General features: G+C 42.2%; 1 protein-coding gene across 3 annotated transcripts in view; it reads left to right on the plus strand.

Moving 5' to 3' along the window:
- The window catches only part of AFF4 (AF4/FMR2 family member 4), a 55,246-nt gene continuing 39,137 nt past the window's right edge, over positions 1–16,109 (plus strand). The window contains exon 1 of one of the 3 annotated variants that reach the window (XM_042789977.1): positions 1–334. Coding sequence is in view for 2 of the 3 variants with exons in the window: in XM_042789978.1 (XP_042645912.1) it covers positions 5,517–5,575 (59 nt within the window). In the remaining variant the exon portion in view is untranslated. Of the gene's footprint in view, positions 335–5,506; positions 5,576–16,109 lie in introns of those variants that run through there. The other 2 variants (XM_042789978.1, XM_042789976.1) reach the window with 2 other exon arrangements.

Here is a 16,109-nt window from a genome sequence, read left to right on the forward strand (position 1 = left end):
ACGCGAGTGCCCGGCTGCGGGAGGAGCCGCGGCCCGGCCGGACGGGCGGAGGGCGGGACGGAGGGACGGAGCCGGGCGAGGGGCCGAGGGCTGCCCAGGCCCCCCCTCGCCGACCTCGCCTCGCCGCCAGCCCGGCCCGGTCCCGCGATGGAGCGCCGGGACCCCTGGGGAGCCGCCGTCGCCTCCCGCCTGTGAGCCGCTCCCCTTCCCCCGGGGCCGGGCCCTGCCCCTGTGCTCCCCGGGCGGTCGGTGACTCGGTCCCTCGGGCCTCTTCGTCCCCGCCCGGTGGCGGCAGCCAGGAAATGGTCCGGGCCTAGCGGAGCGGCGAACGGAGGTGAGACCCGGCCCGGGGGGTGGGAACGCGCCGGGGCCGACCGTGGGGTGAGGGAAGGGAGGGTGGTCCCACTGAGACCCGCACTCCCGCCGGCGGGGGGAAGGGCAGAGTCCCGGTACCGACCAACGGCGGACCCCGCTTTGCTCCTCCCCCTCCCCTCCCCCCCCTGCCCCCCGCTCCCGGTTGAATTCTCGGGGAGCTCTCCCGGGGCCGCCCCGCTTCCGACCGCGGCCTGGCTCTCCGTGCCGGTGTTACCTGCGCGGGCTCTGTCCGTTCCCCCCACCCCCACCGCTCCGCCCCGGGATCCGGCCGGTTGGGCTCGGGATCGCCCCGTTTCATGACGCATCTCTCCCGCTTCAAAACCGCGGGACCGCGGCGTTTCCTCGCGCCCGGAGGAGTTCCCCACCCGGCGCGGCACGGGTGGGTGCCTGGCCCGCCCTGCCCCTCTCCCTGCAGAGCCACGACCTGCGCGGCCCCCATGGAAACAGACATTTGGGGTGACGGTGGGTGCTGGTGGGGCCGATGCGTTCTCTTCTCTTCGCTGGGGGTTTTAATCCTTTTCTAGTAATTGACGTCAGGGCTTTGTTCCTTCCCCTTTGCTCTCTGCGTTTTAGGCCCTGAGCCGCTCTGGGGCTGGAGCGGGCAGGGCTGGGTGCTGCCGTGGTCGTAGGAAATGGCTTCGGGTAGGTGTTGCCTAAGGTCGGGAGAAGGGAGACTCTTGGGGTTATTGACCGGCAATCACATCCTCCCTGTGGGCGACTGGAGAGTCGTTATGTAAAGCATCAGCCCTGGTGAGGATTGTGTGAGACTTTGTAATCAAAGGAGCAGTCACTTCACATTTCTGGAACCTGGGCTGACAAGTGCTTTTTTTTGTTGTTTTTCTTTTTCCAGTGAACAAAACAAAGCAAGAAAGCATTGAGATGTATAATACAGATATTGGTGCTTTCAGTTGATGTGTCTTTCATTCACTTCTTGAAATGAGAAAGTGGTTAACTTCATTTAGAGGGAAAAACAGAGTACTTGTACCAGTATCTCGAATACAGCCTGAAAAGATGATGTTCTAATGAAAAGAGAGTTTAGCAGGTGTGGGCCCCTCTATTTCACAAGCCCGTCTCCTTGGCTTATGACGGTCTTGTTTGATCATTTACTTATGAAGATTCTGATGGTTTTAAATGTTCATGTTTCCACTGATGTCAGCCAGACCTCCCACTTGCTGCTGCGTGAGCTGAACAGGCACTTACTCAGCATCAGTAGTCTTTGAAATTAACTTGTTCTGCTCAAGTCTCTGCTTTTATTTGTCACCTTGTTGCCAGCTCCCTTCTAGCTACTGCACCTCTCCTCGTGGGTATATTTTTAGTTCCTTACATTTCTTTAAAACTTATGAATACTTCTCTTAAGTCGCTGGAACGCAGTGCTTTGCAGCCCAGGGGCGTTATTGCGAAATAGGGTCTAGTCAAGTGCTCTGGAAGGGTGGCTGTAGACCTGATTTGTCATTTCGTTATCTGTTCTAATGAGAGAAGCATTATTAATCTCACAGTGCTACTGTTGTGTCGTCTGCCTCAGCAAGGTGTGATATATACAGTCTTAGTCACGTAGGGACTGTGTACAGGTATTACACTGGAGTTACACAGTGGCCCGTGATGGTAATCGTGCAGTTCTTGTCCATCAGTAATATGAAAGAAAATTTTACCCTTTGGTGTTATTAAGATTTTGTCTTTATTAATGTATCAATGTTAATTTTTATGATTTCCTAACTGCTATACAATGTATTTGCAGCTTTATGCAAGAGTAAACTTTCTTCTGTTGAACAGTTTTAACAATCATGAAAGAAAACAGTACGTTTTAACTCTAGTGTCAAAACTGGTTTCAGGTCCCTAATGTTTCCTTTAAACATCTCTGCACTCCTCATTTTATTACTTTCCCCCTATGTCTCAAACACGGAGAGAGCAAGACTGAGCTCCCGGGGTAGATTTTTGTGCAAGAAGGCACACAGCGACCAAAAAAAATAGTTCATATTTGTGTGTTTTTCACTCTTCCCAGTTACAATGACCTGAACTTGATAAAGCATGATAAATTTCAGTGAAATATTACTTAGATTTCTAGAGTGTCCTTTTAGTAAGCTGGAATGTACAAATGCTTTGACATGGTTATGACCCAACAATTTAATGAGAAGATGCCACATATTTTTATCTGCAAACGCCATACATTTTGCGTTGTTCAGGTTTTGTAGATAAATTATTGCAACAGAAATCTGTCCTGACGTTAGATAGTTGGTAGATAATAAGTTGGCACATACGCGCTAGTTCCTTCTTCCCTTTCTAGCTCACAGCAGCTGGCAAGGATGTTGTGCTGCACTTTGTTTTCCTCCATGGTTGCTCCTGGATGTCGGATGTGACGAAGGACACATACAGCTTTTGTATTACTGAGAGCACAGTTCAGAGCATCTTTTGAAGCAGACAGGGGACTCTGTGATGGTAAAACTGCTGGCCCCAGCCGCTCTGCATTTTCAGTGCTTACGAGAGCTGCCATAACTGTTCATAGCTGCTTCTGATTCCTCCGTTCCTTTCCTTCCTCTTCTTCCTCTTGCTTTGTGAGTTTTTAAATCATTTCTACTCCTACTCTTTGCTCCAGATCAACAGAAATCTACAATGTTGAGGGTAGAAATATTAACCAGTGATACCTGTTTCTGAGGTTGAATCTTGAGAGCTGAGAGCTGAAATGAGCACCTGTGCTATAGGCAGGTTTTGCCCTTGTTGGATGCGTGGAAAGAGTACGAGCATCCTTCAAGAGGCCACTTCTACCAGCAGGAAAGTGTATGTAGAGTTGGGAGGAATTTAGTCCCACAGTGTCGTCTTTGGGGTCTGTCTCTCTGAGGATGTAAGAATAGCCTTGAGATTTTAGTGACTTTGAGGGTACTTTTCTGCTGCAGTAATTGTTCTCAGCCACATAATTTCAGATTGTTACTCACATGTGGTTTGTTCTACAGGCACATTTCCTTTCTATAGTGTTACTGTGGTCTCACAGTTGCCTTCAATAGAGGCTAAGAAATAACTAAACTTGAGTCCACCTGTCTTCCTCCTTATTCGACTTTAGTGTCGCTCTTGGAGTTTGTATCAAGTGATGTTGATTTTGTGTCTGCTAAGGGGTGAGGAAAGAATATCCCCAATTGAGAGATGAAGAGGCTGTAGGATGAAGAGAGTTGTCTGGAAATGAGTCCGGAAAATTTAACAGATTACATTTAGAGCAGGATTCGATGTGTGTAAAATATATTGCTAACTGTGCTAAAATAATCAAGGTCACAGAATTGCAAAACTAAAGATGAAAAGAACCTATCTGGCAATTATTCTTCTCTTGCAGGATTGTTCCTACTCTGCAGTTACTCATGACTAAAAAGATGCTCTCCAGCTTGTGAAATGATAGGGGTTCTGTCACTGCTTAGGAAATACAAGTGCACAGGCTCGCGCTCCTTCCTGTCATAAAGCTTTTCTTGTAAGTTTAGTCAGCCTGAATTTTTAAAGTAGTACTGTGCTCCTACTGTATGTTTTTCTCCGATGGGAATCCAGATTTATTCTCATTTTAGGTACTTGAACTAGATGTACATATTCCTGTTGAATTAAGGTTTCCCATTTCGAATAATTGTATTGGTGCTCTCTGAAATGAAAATCTGATATTGTCTATGACTTTTGTAGAGGTGCCTCGCACAGCACATAGCTGCAGCGTAGCACGGCTTGCTTCCTTGTCTGGGTCTGTGCCAGCTTCGTATGTGCCGTCCAAAATTCCATTTTCCCCGTAGCTGTGATATTGTTTGCCTCATGCACTCATGTCTAATTTGGTGTCTGCCATCTCCCCAGGCTCTCAAATCCTTAGTACTTTCCAAGTTTCTTTCTGCAACTTGTGTTTCAAACCTTTCTTTTCCCTAACGTAGCGATCTATATTTTCTCCTCAAGTGCATTAGCTTGTAGTTCTTAAAGTTTGTCATGTCTCTTGTTTTCACTTGATTCGTTAATTCTTGTTGATGAATATAAAACCTGATTTATTAACTGGCAGTAGCACTGGGTACCAACAGGAAAAAAAGGAAAAAAAATCTCCTTGTGCTTGGTACTGTACAAACATTGAATAAGAGAAGTTTTTGCCCTGAAGTCTTGAACTAATTTTCTTCTGTTAACAGCTCATTAAGAAGTTTTCCTGCACTTTTCTATTGAGCTGTGGTACCCAGTGCCAACAATACTTCACTAGACAGCTCATAGCCCCCTATTATTGATCTCTCCTTTTTACAGTTCATCTTAGTTTTTATTCATGTAATAACATTTATTGATGATTTCCTTGAATGTGTTGCTTTCCATGTTTTATAATTAAACAAATATGGAGTGTACTTTTACAAATACTGTAATCCTGTAATGCTCATGTTTTTCAGGAGAGACTGTTTTATCATTCCAAATCTCTCCCTGTGGATGGGTGTACTCTTCTGCAGCCTCACAGCAGTTTCTTGCTGTTTATTCCCAGTCCTACACTGGGGACATAAAAACTAGACGTAGGAGACAACAGGCCAGAATAATTGTGCGGTTCTCTTCAGTGTTAGCACTGTGATTATTTTCCTGCAGAGGATTGATGTTTCCTCCATTATCTCGAGTTTCCAAGAGTAGTTTTAAGATACTTGTCCTTTGGGCTGGACTCGAAACTTTCCTCAGCTTGTAAATTTAGTAGTTTATTCGTGGAGGGGCAGAAGTGAACCCTGGAAATGCGTGTGGCCCTCCTGAAGCTCTCGGGGGTGACTGCTGGGGTTGCGAAGGGTGTCGGAGAATGTGTCAAACCAGAGTAGATCCCTGAGCTTAGTGCTTTTAAAACCCTGTAACTTTTACTGTATATGGTGTTAAAATGGGGAGGCACCCAGGTTTTAGTATGCTGTAACTTTGTAATCTTCTGGAAGCAGAGGTGAGTATGAGGTATCTTGGATCAGATGTTATTTTATTTACATACGTTTTCCAATTTTAAGGAAAAAATAATAGTATGTTTAATTTTTAGAACTAAACATTGGGAAAGTAGTGTGTTTAGCCAGTGATCAGTTAAAAAGTACTCTTCAGACAGGAAAAATTATTTAAGCTTGTCCTTAGCTTAGATTCTAAGATTTCACCAAGGTAAATTGATACATATTAGATACTTTCTTCAACAGTTTTGGTTCCTGATGAAATTTCCAACTGTTGAACTGTCTCTCTTGCCTACTTTTTCGTTGAAGTGTAGCAGGTACGTGTGACTCTTTACTTCGAGAGTTGAGTCATGATCTGTGATCAGGCAGCGATGTGAGAAATGCAAGTGTGTTTCAAATACAGAAGCCAAATAAATACGAGGAGGACAGAGCAGATGTTTTGTTGCTCTTCCAGCTGTGTATAGTGTGTAGATACCGAGGTAGTAGGCACCTACCCGTAGATAGACACGTACTCATAGATAAATGGGCAACCACCCTGAAGCCATATAAGGCAATGTTAGTGTAACTGGTCCTCCAGCATCAGAAAATCTGGAAACAAGTTGTGATAGCTTTATTTACCCTAGCAGGCAGTTATATTCGATGCATTTTTGCTCTTGTGTTTTAGGGCTGTGTAGAACAGTCAGAAACATAGAATGTGCTTTCCTTATTGACACTGTGATCCTGTTGCAATTGTCTGTTTTTCAATTAATATTTAATATTTCTGTTGCAATTGTCTGGTTTTCAATTAATATTTAATATTCTGTTGGTTTAAGTTATGCTTCAAAATACTAAACTTATACTTCCACGTATGTCACAATCTATGCTAACATTACTATAAAAGCTCAATAACTGATCATAATTGTACACCTTTGTACATTCTCGTTTGTTTTTTCTTGTTTGTTTGTTTCTGTATTTAATTTAATTTCCAAAAGATGTTAAAGAGATTTCAGTGATGGAAGTGCTTAAATGGTTTTAATCAGGCTTTGATGTGCACAAATCATTAAAGCGGGTAGGATGAGGAGATAAAAGTCCAGAATTCTCTTTGTATAGTTTGGCTGTAGAGCAACTGAGGGAGTGTTTTTCCTATATGGGAGGGTAAAATCAAACCAGAAGAAGCCACATCAAAATGGGAATCTAGTTTTTGTGTGATGTTATGTATTTTGTGGGCAGAGGAGTAACTAGAGTTTCTGGAAAAAAAATGAAGAAATGTGCCAATCTCATTTTCCAGAGTTTCATTACTATTAGCATAAGCGTTTCCTTATTTAAAGATAATTAAAAAATTGCTTGGTCGAAGTCCAAATCTGAAAAATTAAGCTATTAAGATGAAAATTTCAGAAAAACTGGATATGGAGAGATGAGTTAAAGGACTTAATGGAAGAACACGTAAATTAATTTTAGCAAGTTGTACTGTGTTTTGGCTTAAACAAGGATACTAACCTAATGTGACTGAAAAAATGCTTGATTTTACAGGAGTGTCTTAATATTGTTTTATTTGTGTAACTTCAAGGGCCTTGAAGCATAATGGTTGGACAAGATAAGATAAAATGGACTGATATTTTCCCCATCTCATGTCTTTTTTTTGATGTGCTGGGTGGTCCTGTATGGAAAAGAGCTTGCTGATAGCTCTGTTGGTGTGTTTTGAGTAGGTTTTTCTATATTTGGGTGGGTGGGGGGGCTGCTGGCAGTGGAGTTTTCTGTTTTTTTGTTTGAGATGTACCATTAAACCTTCCAGTTCACATGTAGTTTGTAGGTCAGTGACTGGTGCTGGTGTGTAGGTACTTCAGGTCACGCTGGCTGTAGGTGGGAAGCATTATGGCCACTCTACCTGCTTGATGGATTGTTTTAAATTGACCAGTGAAGTTTTGGAACCACTGTATTTAATTTTATCCTTGTGATGCCGATAGGATGATATTGAAGCATTGATATGACATGGTGAAGACTACAGTGTAGATAGCCTTTAAAAGATAAAGGGTGAAAAGATTTTTCCTGGAGCAATGATTGCTTCTGCTGAAATGTCTGCACCAATTACATTTAACGAGGAAAAAACACCGGTAAGGGGTTTGTACTGTGACACATTCTTAGCCAATAATTACCAGAAATATGTTGTACTAGGAGGGAGTTTTAGCAAGTAGTCTTCAGCTTAAATTTGATAATTACTAATAACCTCCTAAAAAATGCTTTTTATTTTTTTTCTCTTAATTTTTTCTCTATTTGTTTTTTAAGGAGAATGTTGTGTTCTTTTATGGCCACATGAAGCAAGATCCATGCTGAATTGACATTTAAAGATGTTTTCATGGTGTTCTCCTCACCTACCTACATGGCTCAAATAGCTTGTGTTGATTTTTGGGGGGGGGGGGGGGGGGGGGGCGGTGGGTGTTGGGTTTTTTCCTGATGAATCCAGGTGCCGTGTGCTCTGCTGACGCGGAGCGGCGGCGCAGTGTGCGTGGGGGCACCGGTGGCTGCAGGGGCTTGGTACGCTGCGTGGCACTCCTCCTGCTCCGTCCGCGGCACGTGCAAGCACGCATTTGTTCAGAGGAATGCTAAAATACACTCAGTCATGATTTACTGACAGACTCGAAAAGTAAAGATGGTAAAAAATGGGTGAGGTTTAATCTTTGTTTCTATTTAAGAGTACAAAATTTGGCTGGTATGATGGGATGATTTCTTGCTAGTGGGAGTTTACATTGTATTTATACAATCTATTTTAATCCATTGTAGACCTTTATTTTTTTTTTAGTTATTACATGTAAGTAGGTAGTGAATCATACCTTAAAAAAATTGATCTTAGCTTGTACTTAGTAGAATTCAGTCAATTCAACCAACATCGAAGAGTTGCTGTCCGTGCCAGGTGCCTGAGAAAGGCGACAAAACCATTTAATTGGAGCTGGTTTGTCCACCGTGTCCCTGGAAGCTTTAGCAATGAGAAGCAGTTCTTGTCATATAATTTCTGTAGCACTTGAAAGCAGTTTTATCTGTTAGCAGAGACATTATCAGGTTTAAGCTTTGTAACCAACTGACACACTGACAAGCTCTGTGTGAACTGCACTGGCCTATTGCATTAAGTGTTTCGAAAGTCAACTGAATTTTGACAAGACTTTTGCAAGGTTGCTTGTGCTTTTCTTTAATTTTGAACAAGAAAAAACGTAGGTTTTGTGGGTTTTTTTGTTTGTTTGTTTGGGTTTTTTTTTTTGGTGGTTTATTTTTTTTTTTCCTAGTGGAAAGATCTGCTGAGTCTCCCTGACTTTAAATTATATATCTTGTTATGGTTCTATGTTTTACAGCTTCATGTCTGTCAAGTCTTTTAGCTTATAGCTAAAAATACGTTAGGAACAGCACTTCAGCTTGCACAACGCCTTTACTAGTTATCAAATGCAGAAGTTTAAATAGACCAAAAACTGTTTGCGTACCTTCTGCAGAAGATCCATCATAACTATTAGTGTTCCTAACGATCACAGCTCTGGTGTCACCACGGGGTCCTCGGGGGACGGCGGTGCTGGAGCTCTGTGGGGACGGCCACCGAGGCACCGCTGGGTTCCCTGTGACACGGGAGCGGCGCAAGGCGTCTCCTGTCCGGGTCCTCTTTGGTGGCTCTGTCTCTTTTTGGTGCTTAAATTTGATAGACCTGTCAACAGCATGACTTTTGTTTTAAGGCCACATCCAGAAAAGTGAGAAAAAAATCCGTAAGAACTTTGGGAGGGGAAAAAACAACCCAACTTAACATCATTAGGGGGCAAAAAAGATAATGTCATTTTATTAAGAGGGTTTGTATAGCTAAATTAAGTTCATCAACTGTTTCCTGCCATAATTGCTACTATACTAAATGTATTGTTACTGAGTGGATGCTAAAATCTTCATGTTTTTCTCAATCTGCTTACAGGGATTATGAAATACAGGTGGCATTCAATGGGTAGGATGAAAGGTTAAAACTTTCCAACTTTTTAAACTAGTGTTTGTTTGGAAGCACTGCACATCAAAGCTGCGGCTTCCTGCTGAATTTCAGCTTACCTCTCTAGACAGTTCTGGGCCCTTCCTCTCTCTCCCAGATTTTTTTTTGCTTTGTCTACAAATCTTAAACATTCCTCTTCCCTAGTGGGTTTTTCCAAAGTTTAACTAATACGTGCTCTTGTCATCCTCAGTGTTCTTAAATTTAAAAAGGAAGTTTTAAGTTATCAGAAGGTACCTCAGGTCTCAGAGCTTCCATGTCATTCACTTATTAATGTCGTTTTTAGACAGGTAGCAAATGGTGATAAATTTGGTGAACGTTTTGCATACAAGTTAGGGTTGAAAACTGGAAATCAGAGTTAAAATTCTTATTCTCTCTTTTCTGGTACTCAAAATTGTGGATTTTAAAAAGTCTCTGAATCTTTCCAGTTTTCAAAATGCAAAACAATCCTACAAATACTGTAACTGCTAACAGGGACCATTGGCTCTGTGAGAGCTCCAGCCATCACTTTTGAAAAGATATTTACACGCTGATGTGCATGAACTCCATTGGCTTTTTGATGCTTCCCCTCCACCCCCTTCGGTTGTTCTGGTAACAGTCTCGAAGCATAATTCACTTTGTTGTGCTACACAGCTGTTCTGTAGCATACTTCGAGTGTTTTCCCATGTTTCTGAAGGGATTTAAATAATCAAATTGTGAAACTCCTTAACTGGCTACTCTCCTGACCTGCTCTCCAGCATCCTTCTGCTGTTGTTTTGTCATTCATAACCACATTGCTTGTCAGCTGTTAGAGACAAAGTCCACCTATGACACTGTGATGCAGAAAACATAAGCAGCAATTTAATGAAACTTCTGTGTATTTTGGGGGGAAAGGGGTTGGTGTTGTTTGTTTGGGGTTTTTCTTGTTATTTTGTTTTAAATGGGTTCCTTATTCCTGCTTTCTAATATGGGTAAGACTGTTTTGGAGGCCATGGGGCGTTCAGACTTGCCTGTGTTTTAAAATAACCCTGTCCCCAAAAAACCTATTTTGAACCTGCACAGATTTCCTGAATTCAGTTTAACCAGCTCCATTAAATGGCTGTGGCAGCGTGATGAGGAGAGTGGTGCGGGGCAGGAGCACGACACAGGGTGGGAGATGCTTTGGGTGTCTGCCCTGGACCAGGGACGAGGAACAGCACCCATACTGTACTCTCAAAGTTTAAAGATTGCCCTTTGCTTTAAGTACCAAATAAAGCTGGACACCAATTGTATTAATAGCTCCAAAATATTTTATTACTGATGCTTCTGTTGTGAAGATGCATCAAATAAAAGCTCTCTTTAGAAAATGAGCTGTGCTTGAAAGAGCAAGGGGAAGAGGCAGAGATGCTGTTGATATTTATACAGTGTTGTCATGTGGAAGAGACCTTACTCCTGTGAGCAGTTATGAAAGACCTAAGTAGTTTATACAGTGGCAGAATTTATTATCTCAGACCCTGATACTCATTTTAGTATGTTATGCAGCAGAATGCATGAACCTTGATTATGATAGGAAGTCCAAGATAAATGTCTTGTGACAGTGCAGACAGATGATCTTTCAATGAGGCTGGAGGAAGTGGCAGTTAAACCTGGGTAATGAATGTGATAAACTTCTCAATTTTTCTTTTTTTTTTTTGTAGTTCTGTTAAGATAGAAGGATATGAACGCTGAAATGAATGGGATTTTTCCCTTTTGCCTTTTCTCTCTTTTAGTTTAGATGGCACCTCATTAAAACATTGTCTACTGTTTGAAATCTTATACAGAGCAAATTTATCAGAGGATTTCTGTGAAATGAGTCCTTTCTTAATCCTAATGTTGTAGAGTTCATAACACTCAAATGTAATGATGTCTTTTATGAAAGTAAATTAATGTGAGGAAGTCAGAACTATAATAGCCAGATTAATGTTGGATGTCTGAATAACTATTGCTTAATAAAATTTAAACACCAATTGTCTTGGCTTCAAAGTTTAAACAGAAGAACATGTAGGCACAGGAATTCAGCTATTAAGTTTCTGCCCAATTAAACTGCAGAATATTGTTGGGAAACAGTATTAGAATATGCTTCGGTTAGCCTGTGTGGACATGAAAAGATTGCATGTAAAAATTTTGTGTACCTGATGCTCCATCTTTGCACTGTGCAAATTGTAGAATCTACCAGTGATGGAGAATTGAAAGGATGAAGAGAATATCGTTTGGGTGTGAGATTGAATTGGGCTGAAATTTGGCGAGTTGAGATGTGTGTGAAAAATAAAACTATGTTCCCAGTGGAAGTTCAGTCTGCTCTGTAGTGCTTTTGGTTTTGTTATCTTCTGAACTGTCGGGTGTCAGGGCTCAAGCTTCAGATGATGTTAAAAAGAGTATCATTACCTTGGTTAAGAAAGCCTTGTATCCCTGAAAGTAGTTTGAGTGTTGCAAGATGAAGCGAATAAGAATGGAAAAACTTGGGAAAGCAATGCTGAAATTTGCTTCACTTAATAGCAGAAATTAACTTCCCTCTTCTGTCTCTGTCTTGGTTATTGATAACATATGAGTATGTTGGGGCTCCTCTGTCTTACCTCACTCAGAGTCCTGACTTGGCATTGTGATAGGTGCAGAAAATAACAATTCCAATAGATTATGGCTTTGTTGTATCACAGCCTTCAATCTTAGAGATACTGTTTTTCTTTGAGAGCCAGAGCTGCTGTTGGGTCAGTGCCCTGTGGGATCTGTGCCATCGGCGTGTGTCTTTGCTTTGTGGCAGACACAGGAACAGTTGGTGGAGGAATGAACCTTCCTCTGCTGTTTGCATCCACTGAGAGAGGAGGAGAGAGCAGGGAGTTGTACTGTCGCTTCTTAGGCTTCCCTATTTCTCTACCATTTCTGAAGAGACAGGACAGAAAGCGGAGTCTGATGTTGATGTCCTGTGAGCAGCTCTGCTCTTTACAAAGAAAAAGAGCTGGGAGTTTCGTTTCTGTGTAAGGTTAATGAGCGGGAGGGGGGAACCAGATGTTTTCCTTACTGTGTAATACTTTTGCACAAAAATATGGCATTTTAAAGAACAGGTAGTTTTGGATCTTTTAAGATCCCTTGAGTAAGTCACATCAAACCAGTCTTGCAAATTCTTGCTGGATGTAAACAATTTTAAGCTGTTTTAGTAGTATGTTTTAGAAATGGGACTTAAAGCTTGTTTTTAAATGAGCTGTATTGCAGCTGCTGTAGTTAGAAATTTCCTCCTCAACTTGGCTTCTAAAATCCAATTGCTGGGGCGTGACTTTTGCCTTAGTCAAAATGCAGTCTTTGCTTCTATGTGCTGAATCTCATGTATGATGAATAATACACCCCTTTCTCCCATTTCTGAACTTGTTTAATGAAACATTACACTTACAGAGCCTCTTTAGTTCTAAAGGCTCCCCAAGTCCTTTTTCAGTAGTTAGTGTTGAGTTACAAATGATCACTATAATTCTTTTATCCATCATTGCGGTGGGGTGGCTTCTCAAGTAGAAGATGCTGGCTGGCTGATACGTCGGTAACCTGATACAGTTTTGAGGGATGACAGGGGAATCTGGCAGATAAAACTAAAGAGCAGGATGTAATTACTTGCATCGTCACTTGACTGAGACACTGGAATTAACAACGTGCTCTTACAAAAAGTACTGTGAAATTTTTCTTGACTAACAGTGATGAGGGATTTGTGCTCATTTGTCTGAGAAGCAGCGGCAAGTCCAGGCGTTTAATGCTTTCTTGGGGATTTCTGCGGTGTTTGGGAGCTGAGGAGGAAGGAGAAGTGCCTACAGCAAACAGCTAGATCTGCCCTCCCTGGTAGTTCTCATCAAACATTAACCTGACCTAAGCTAACTTACTTTTTTTTATTTTTAATTCTTTTAAAGCTCTCCTACTCTCACAATATGTACAAAATTGTTCACGTCCTGCTCTTACAGTGCTTTATGATCTCCCTGTTGAATGTGCAGAAGGAATCCCTGACATGAGGGGTAGGATGGAAACATTTATGTTTGTATTATAGAAATGAGAAACATTTATATTAATGGTGAATCCCTGGTTTGTATTTGTATGGTATTAGCAGTACAGTTGTATTTATATCGTATTACCAGTAGCTCAGACCTTCTAATGAAATCTTGGGAAGAGGGGTAGCTCTTTTATAGAGATGGAGCTAAGTAAGAGTTCCTTCTCATCAAAATATCCAACTGAGATTACAGCTCAAGCTTTCTCACGTTCACGTATGCAGTCTTACTGTGTCAGCGTGCCTAACAGCAAGTTGATTGATACTGAGTTATAATTTAAGAATACTGCTGGTATAGCCACCCCGTCTTTGGTGGAGCAGATAGCATTTGCAGTTGGAGCCACCCCAAACTAAATACCCCTCCCTTGGCACGGAATACCTCTGTGGAATTAACCGGAGCTGATGGAAAACAGCAGCCTTGGTGTCAAAAGGTGCAAGGGAGAGAAAGAAAACAGAATACTTTGTCCTTTTGAAAACTTGTTTTTCTCCTGGTTTTTGACATGCACGAGTATTATTTGAATTATCTGTAAACTTCTGTTCTTAGTTTCATTCCTTATTTGAGTGTTATAAAACTCTATGAAGATAACTTTGATGATTGTAGTACTTCTGTATTTACAACACTCATTATCCTTTAAACTTTATCTGGAAGCGCATACTGTTTGTACTTTTTTGTGCTAAACTGTATCATTTTAGTAGGATTTTTTTTTCCTGCATTTTTTTTCCTTTGCCGTAGCATAGGGAGCTGGAAGTTCAGACTGCACATTCACTTTTATGTGATAATTATTAAATAGTTTTTGGTGACACCAGAGCACGTTTCTGTCTTGTGTGTTGGTGGGTTTATGTTAATTTTCTTGCGGGGCAGTTTTTTTTTTTTTCAATTTACCCCTTTTTTAACAGCTCTTATGTGAGTGCATTTGTATGAAAGGCTGACAGAGTAGCATTTTAGGATCTTGTACATGATTTTTAGTGACAGGATTAGTAGCAGTGCCATACTTGATGGACGAGTTGGGAGAAGCATGCCATGCCAACTCCTTAGATGCTCCTTGCTATTCATGGTACAAATAAGAAAAATATTTGAAATGTGACAGGTATCTTTGGGAGGGAGTTGGATGCAACATCAAGGCAGTTTCTAGTATTTTTAAATGCCTTCTGAAAACACAACGTTCCTTATTATGAGCAGGATTTCCAGCTTTTTTTTTTTTTCCCCCCTCCTATTCAAAAGAAAAAAAATTAAAAATTTTGTTTGAGTTGTCTGTGCTTCCAGCAGCTGGGTGTGCTCTGCGTGAAGCACTAGATACTGTGTTCTCTCTGAAGACTGTTTATCATTCACGGCCAAATGTTGTCAAACAAAATTTGTGTTTCATCACAACCAATTAACCGGCACTGGATAAATGAACTGTTTGATTTCTCTTGCTTATGAAACCAATTCAGATAGAAAAAAGCCCTTGAGTTAAATGAGGATTTCTTGAAGGAAGTCAAGGTGTTGTAAACATGCTTTGAAGATCCACCAAAGCCTGGTTGAAAAGTGGTGGGTTTGGATCACTCCTGACGGGTTGCATGTGGAGGGTTCCTCTGGGAGGCCTGCCCCTTTGATGGTTTTGCCTTACGGTGTCTGGGAAGATGGAGCGATACTGGTGCGGGTGCTGGTGAACTTGGGCAAGGACAGGCTCTTGGTTGCCTGATGCGGTTCAGGACGGGTGAAAAGTAGGCTGTTAGTCCTACACCTGTACCCAGGGATTGGCCAAGGTCCTCTTTCCTTTAACAGCACTGCCAATAAAACTTTGGCAATGTGGGTGTGTTGGCTTTTGTTTTTTGGACCATGTTTTCAGTTTGGGGGAAAAAAAAAAAAAAAAAATCCCATTCCTGGGATCTGTCCCCCTACCCCAGAGCTGAGGGGGTGGGAGGTGGGAGGCAGGAGAAGACAGCACCAGCAAAGGCGCAGTTTCGTAACGCGAGTTATAAAGTCCAAGATGATGATGATAGCTGGAGTGAACTCTAGCCAAAGCCATGCCCTTTTTGGATTAAGGATGAACAGAAATACCAAATAGGATTTAGTGAGATGTTGGAACGAGAAATGAAAATTGTGTTTCTGGTATGGATGATTCAAATGACGCTTGACTAGTTAATGTGCTCGGTACATCTAGGTCAGTAGTTAACAGTGGTTAAAGAATACGCACGAGTGAATTTTGTGTCAGAAGTGTCCATGAACTTCCTGCTGAATTTCCGTCTTTCTTTCAACTGTTTGTATTGAGCTGGAGAAGAGGCATGAGATTTGAACAGTCAGTTGTGTGGTGAATTCATGTACTGAATGGACTGTGCAGAGTACAGCGTGGCTAACTTCGCACAAATAATGACTCAAACCACATAGAAAACCTGATTCTAAAAATGGAAATAGTGTGATGTGCTTTACGCCTGTTTTTGGATGTCTTTTATTTTTTGAACTTTTCTTTCTCCAGATGTGGAAATTAAGGTGACGTTGGTCCTTGCTGCGGGGACGTTAGTTTTGTTTCCCTTAGCCTGGCTCTTCTCCTCCTAGGAGTTCACACTTTTGCTCAGGCCTTCTGGGAAGAGGGAAAGGGAAATGATGGCAGGATCCTCTTGATAGCTGCGGGTACAAGTCAGCAAGTTCTTCATCATCCACTTCCAGGCCTGGTGTGCAGGGAGGGAGGAGCAGAGATGCTGTGCCCTTGCCCAGAGGCTGGAGTTGTGTAGCAGGAGCTCAGCTGCCCCAAGCTGCTCCTGGCTCTTTCATGTCCTGGGAGAAGGTTTAAATGTGGGGAGCGGGTGTGGGATTTGGGAGGGGGAGAAGCAGTTCTGCCTTCATACAGCTCTGACTGTGTCTGCAGCGGTGGTGGGA

Source organism: Tyto alba, unplaced genomic scaffold (assembly GCF_018691265.1).
Source record: "Tyto alba isolate M040663 unplaced genomic scaffold, T.alba_DEE_v4.0 Super-Scaffold_17, whole genome shotgun sequence".
NCBI classification, from domain to species: Eukaryota; Metazoa; Chordata; class Aves; order Strigiformes; family Tytonidae; genus Tyto; species Tyto alba.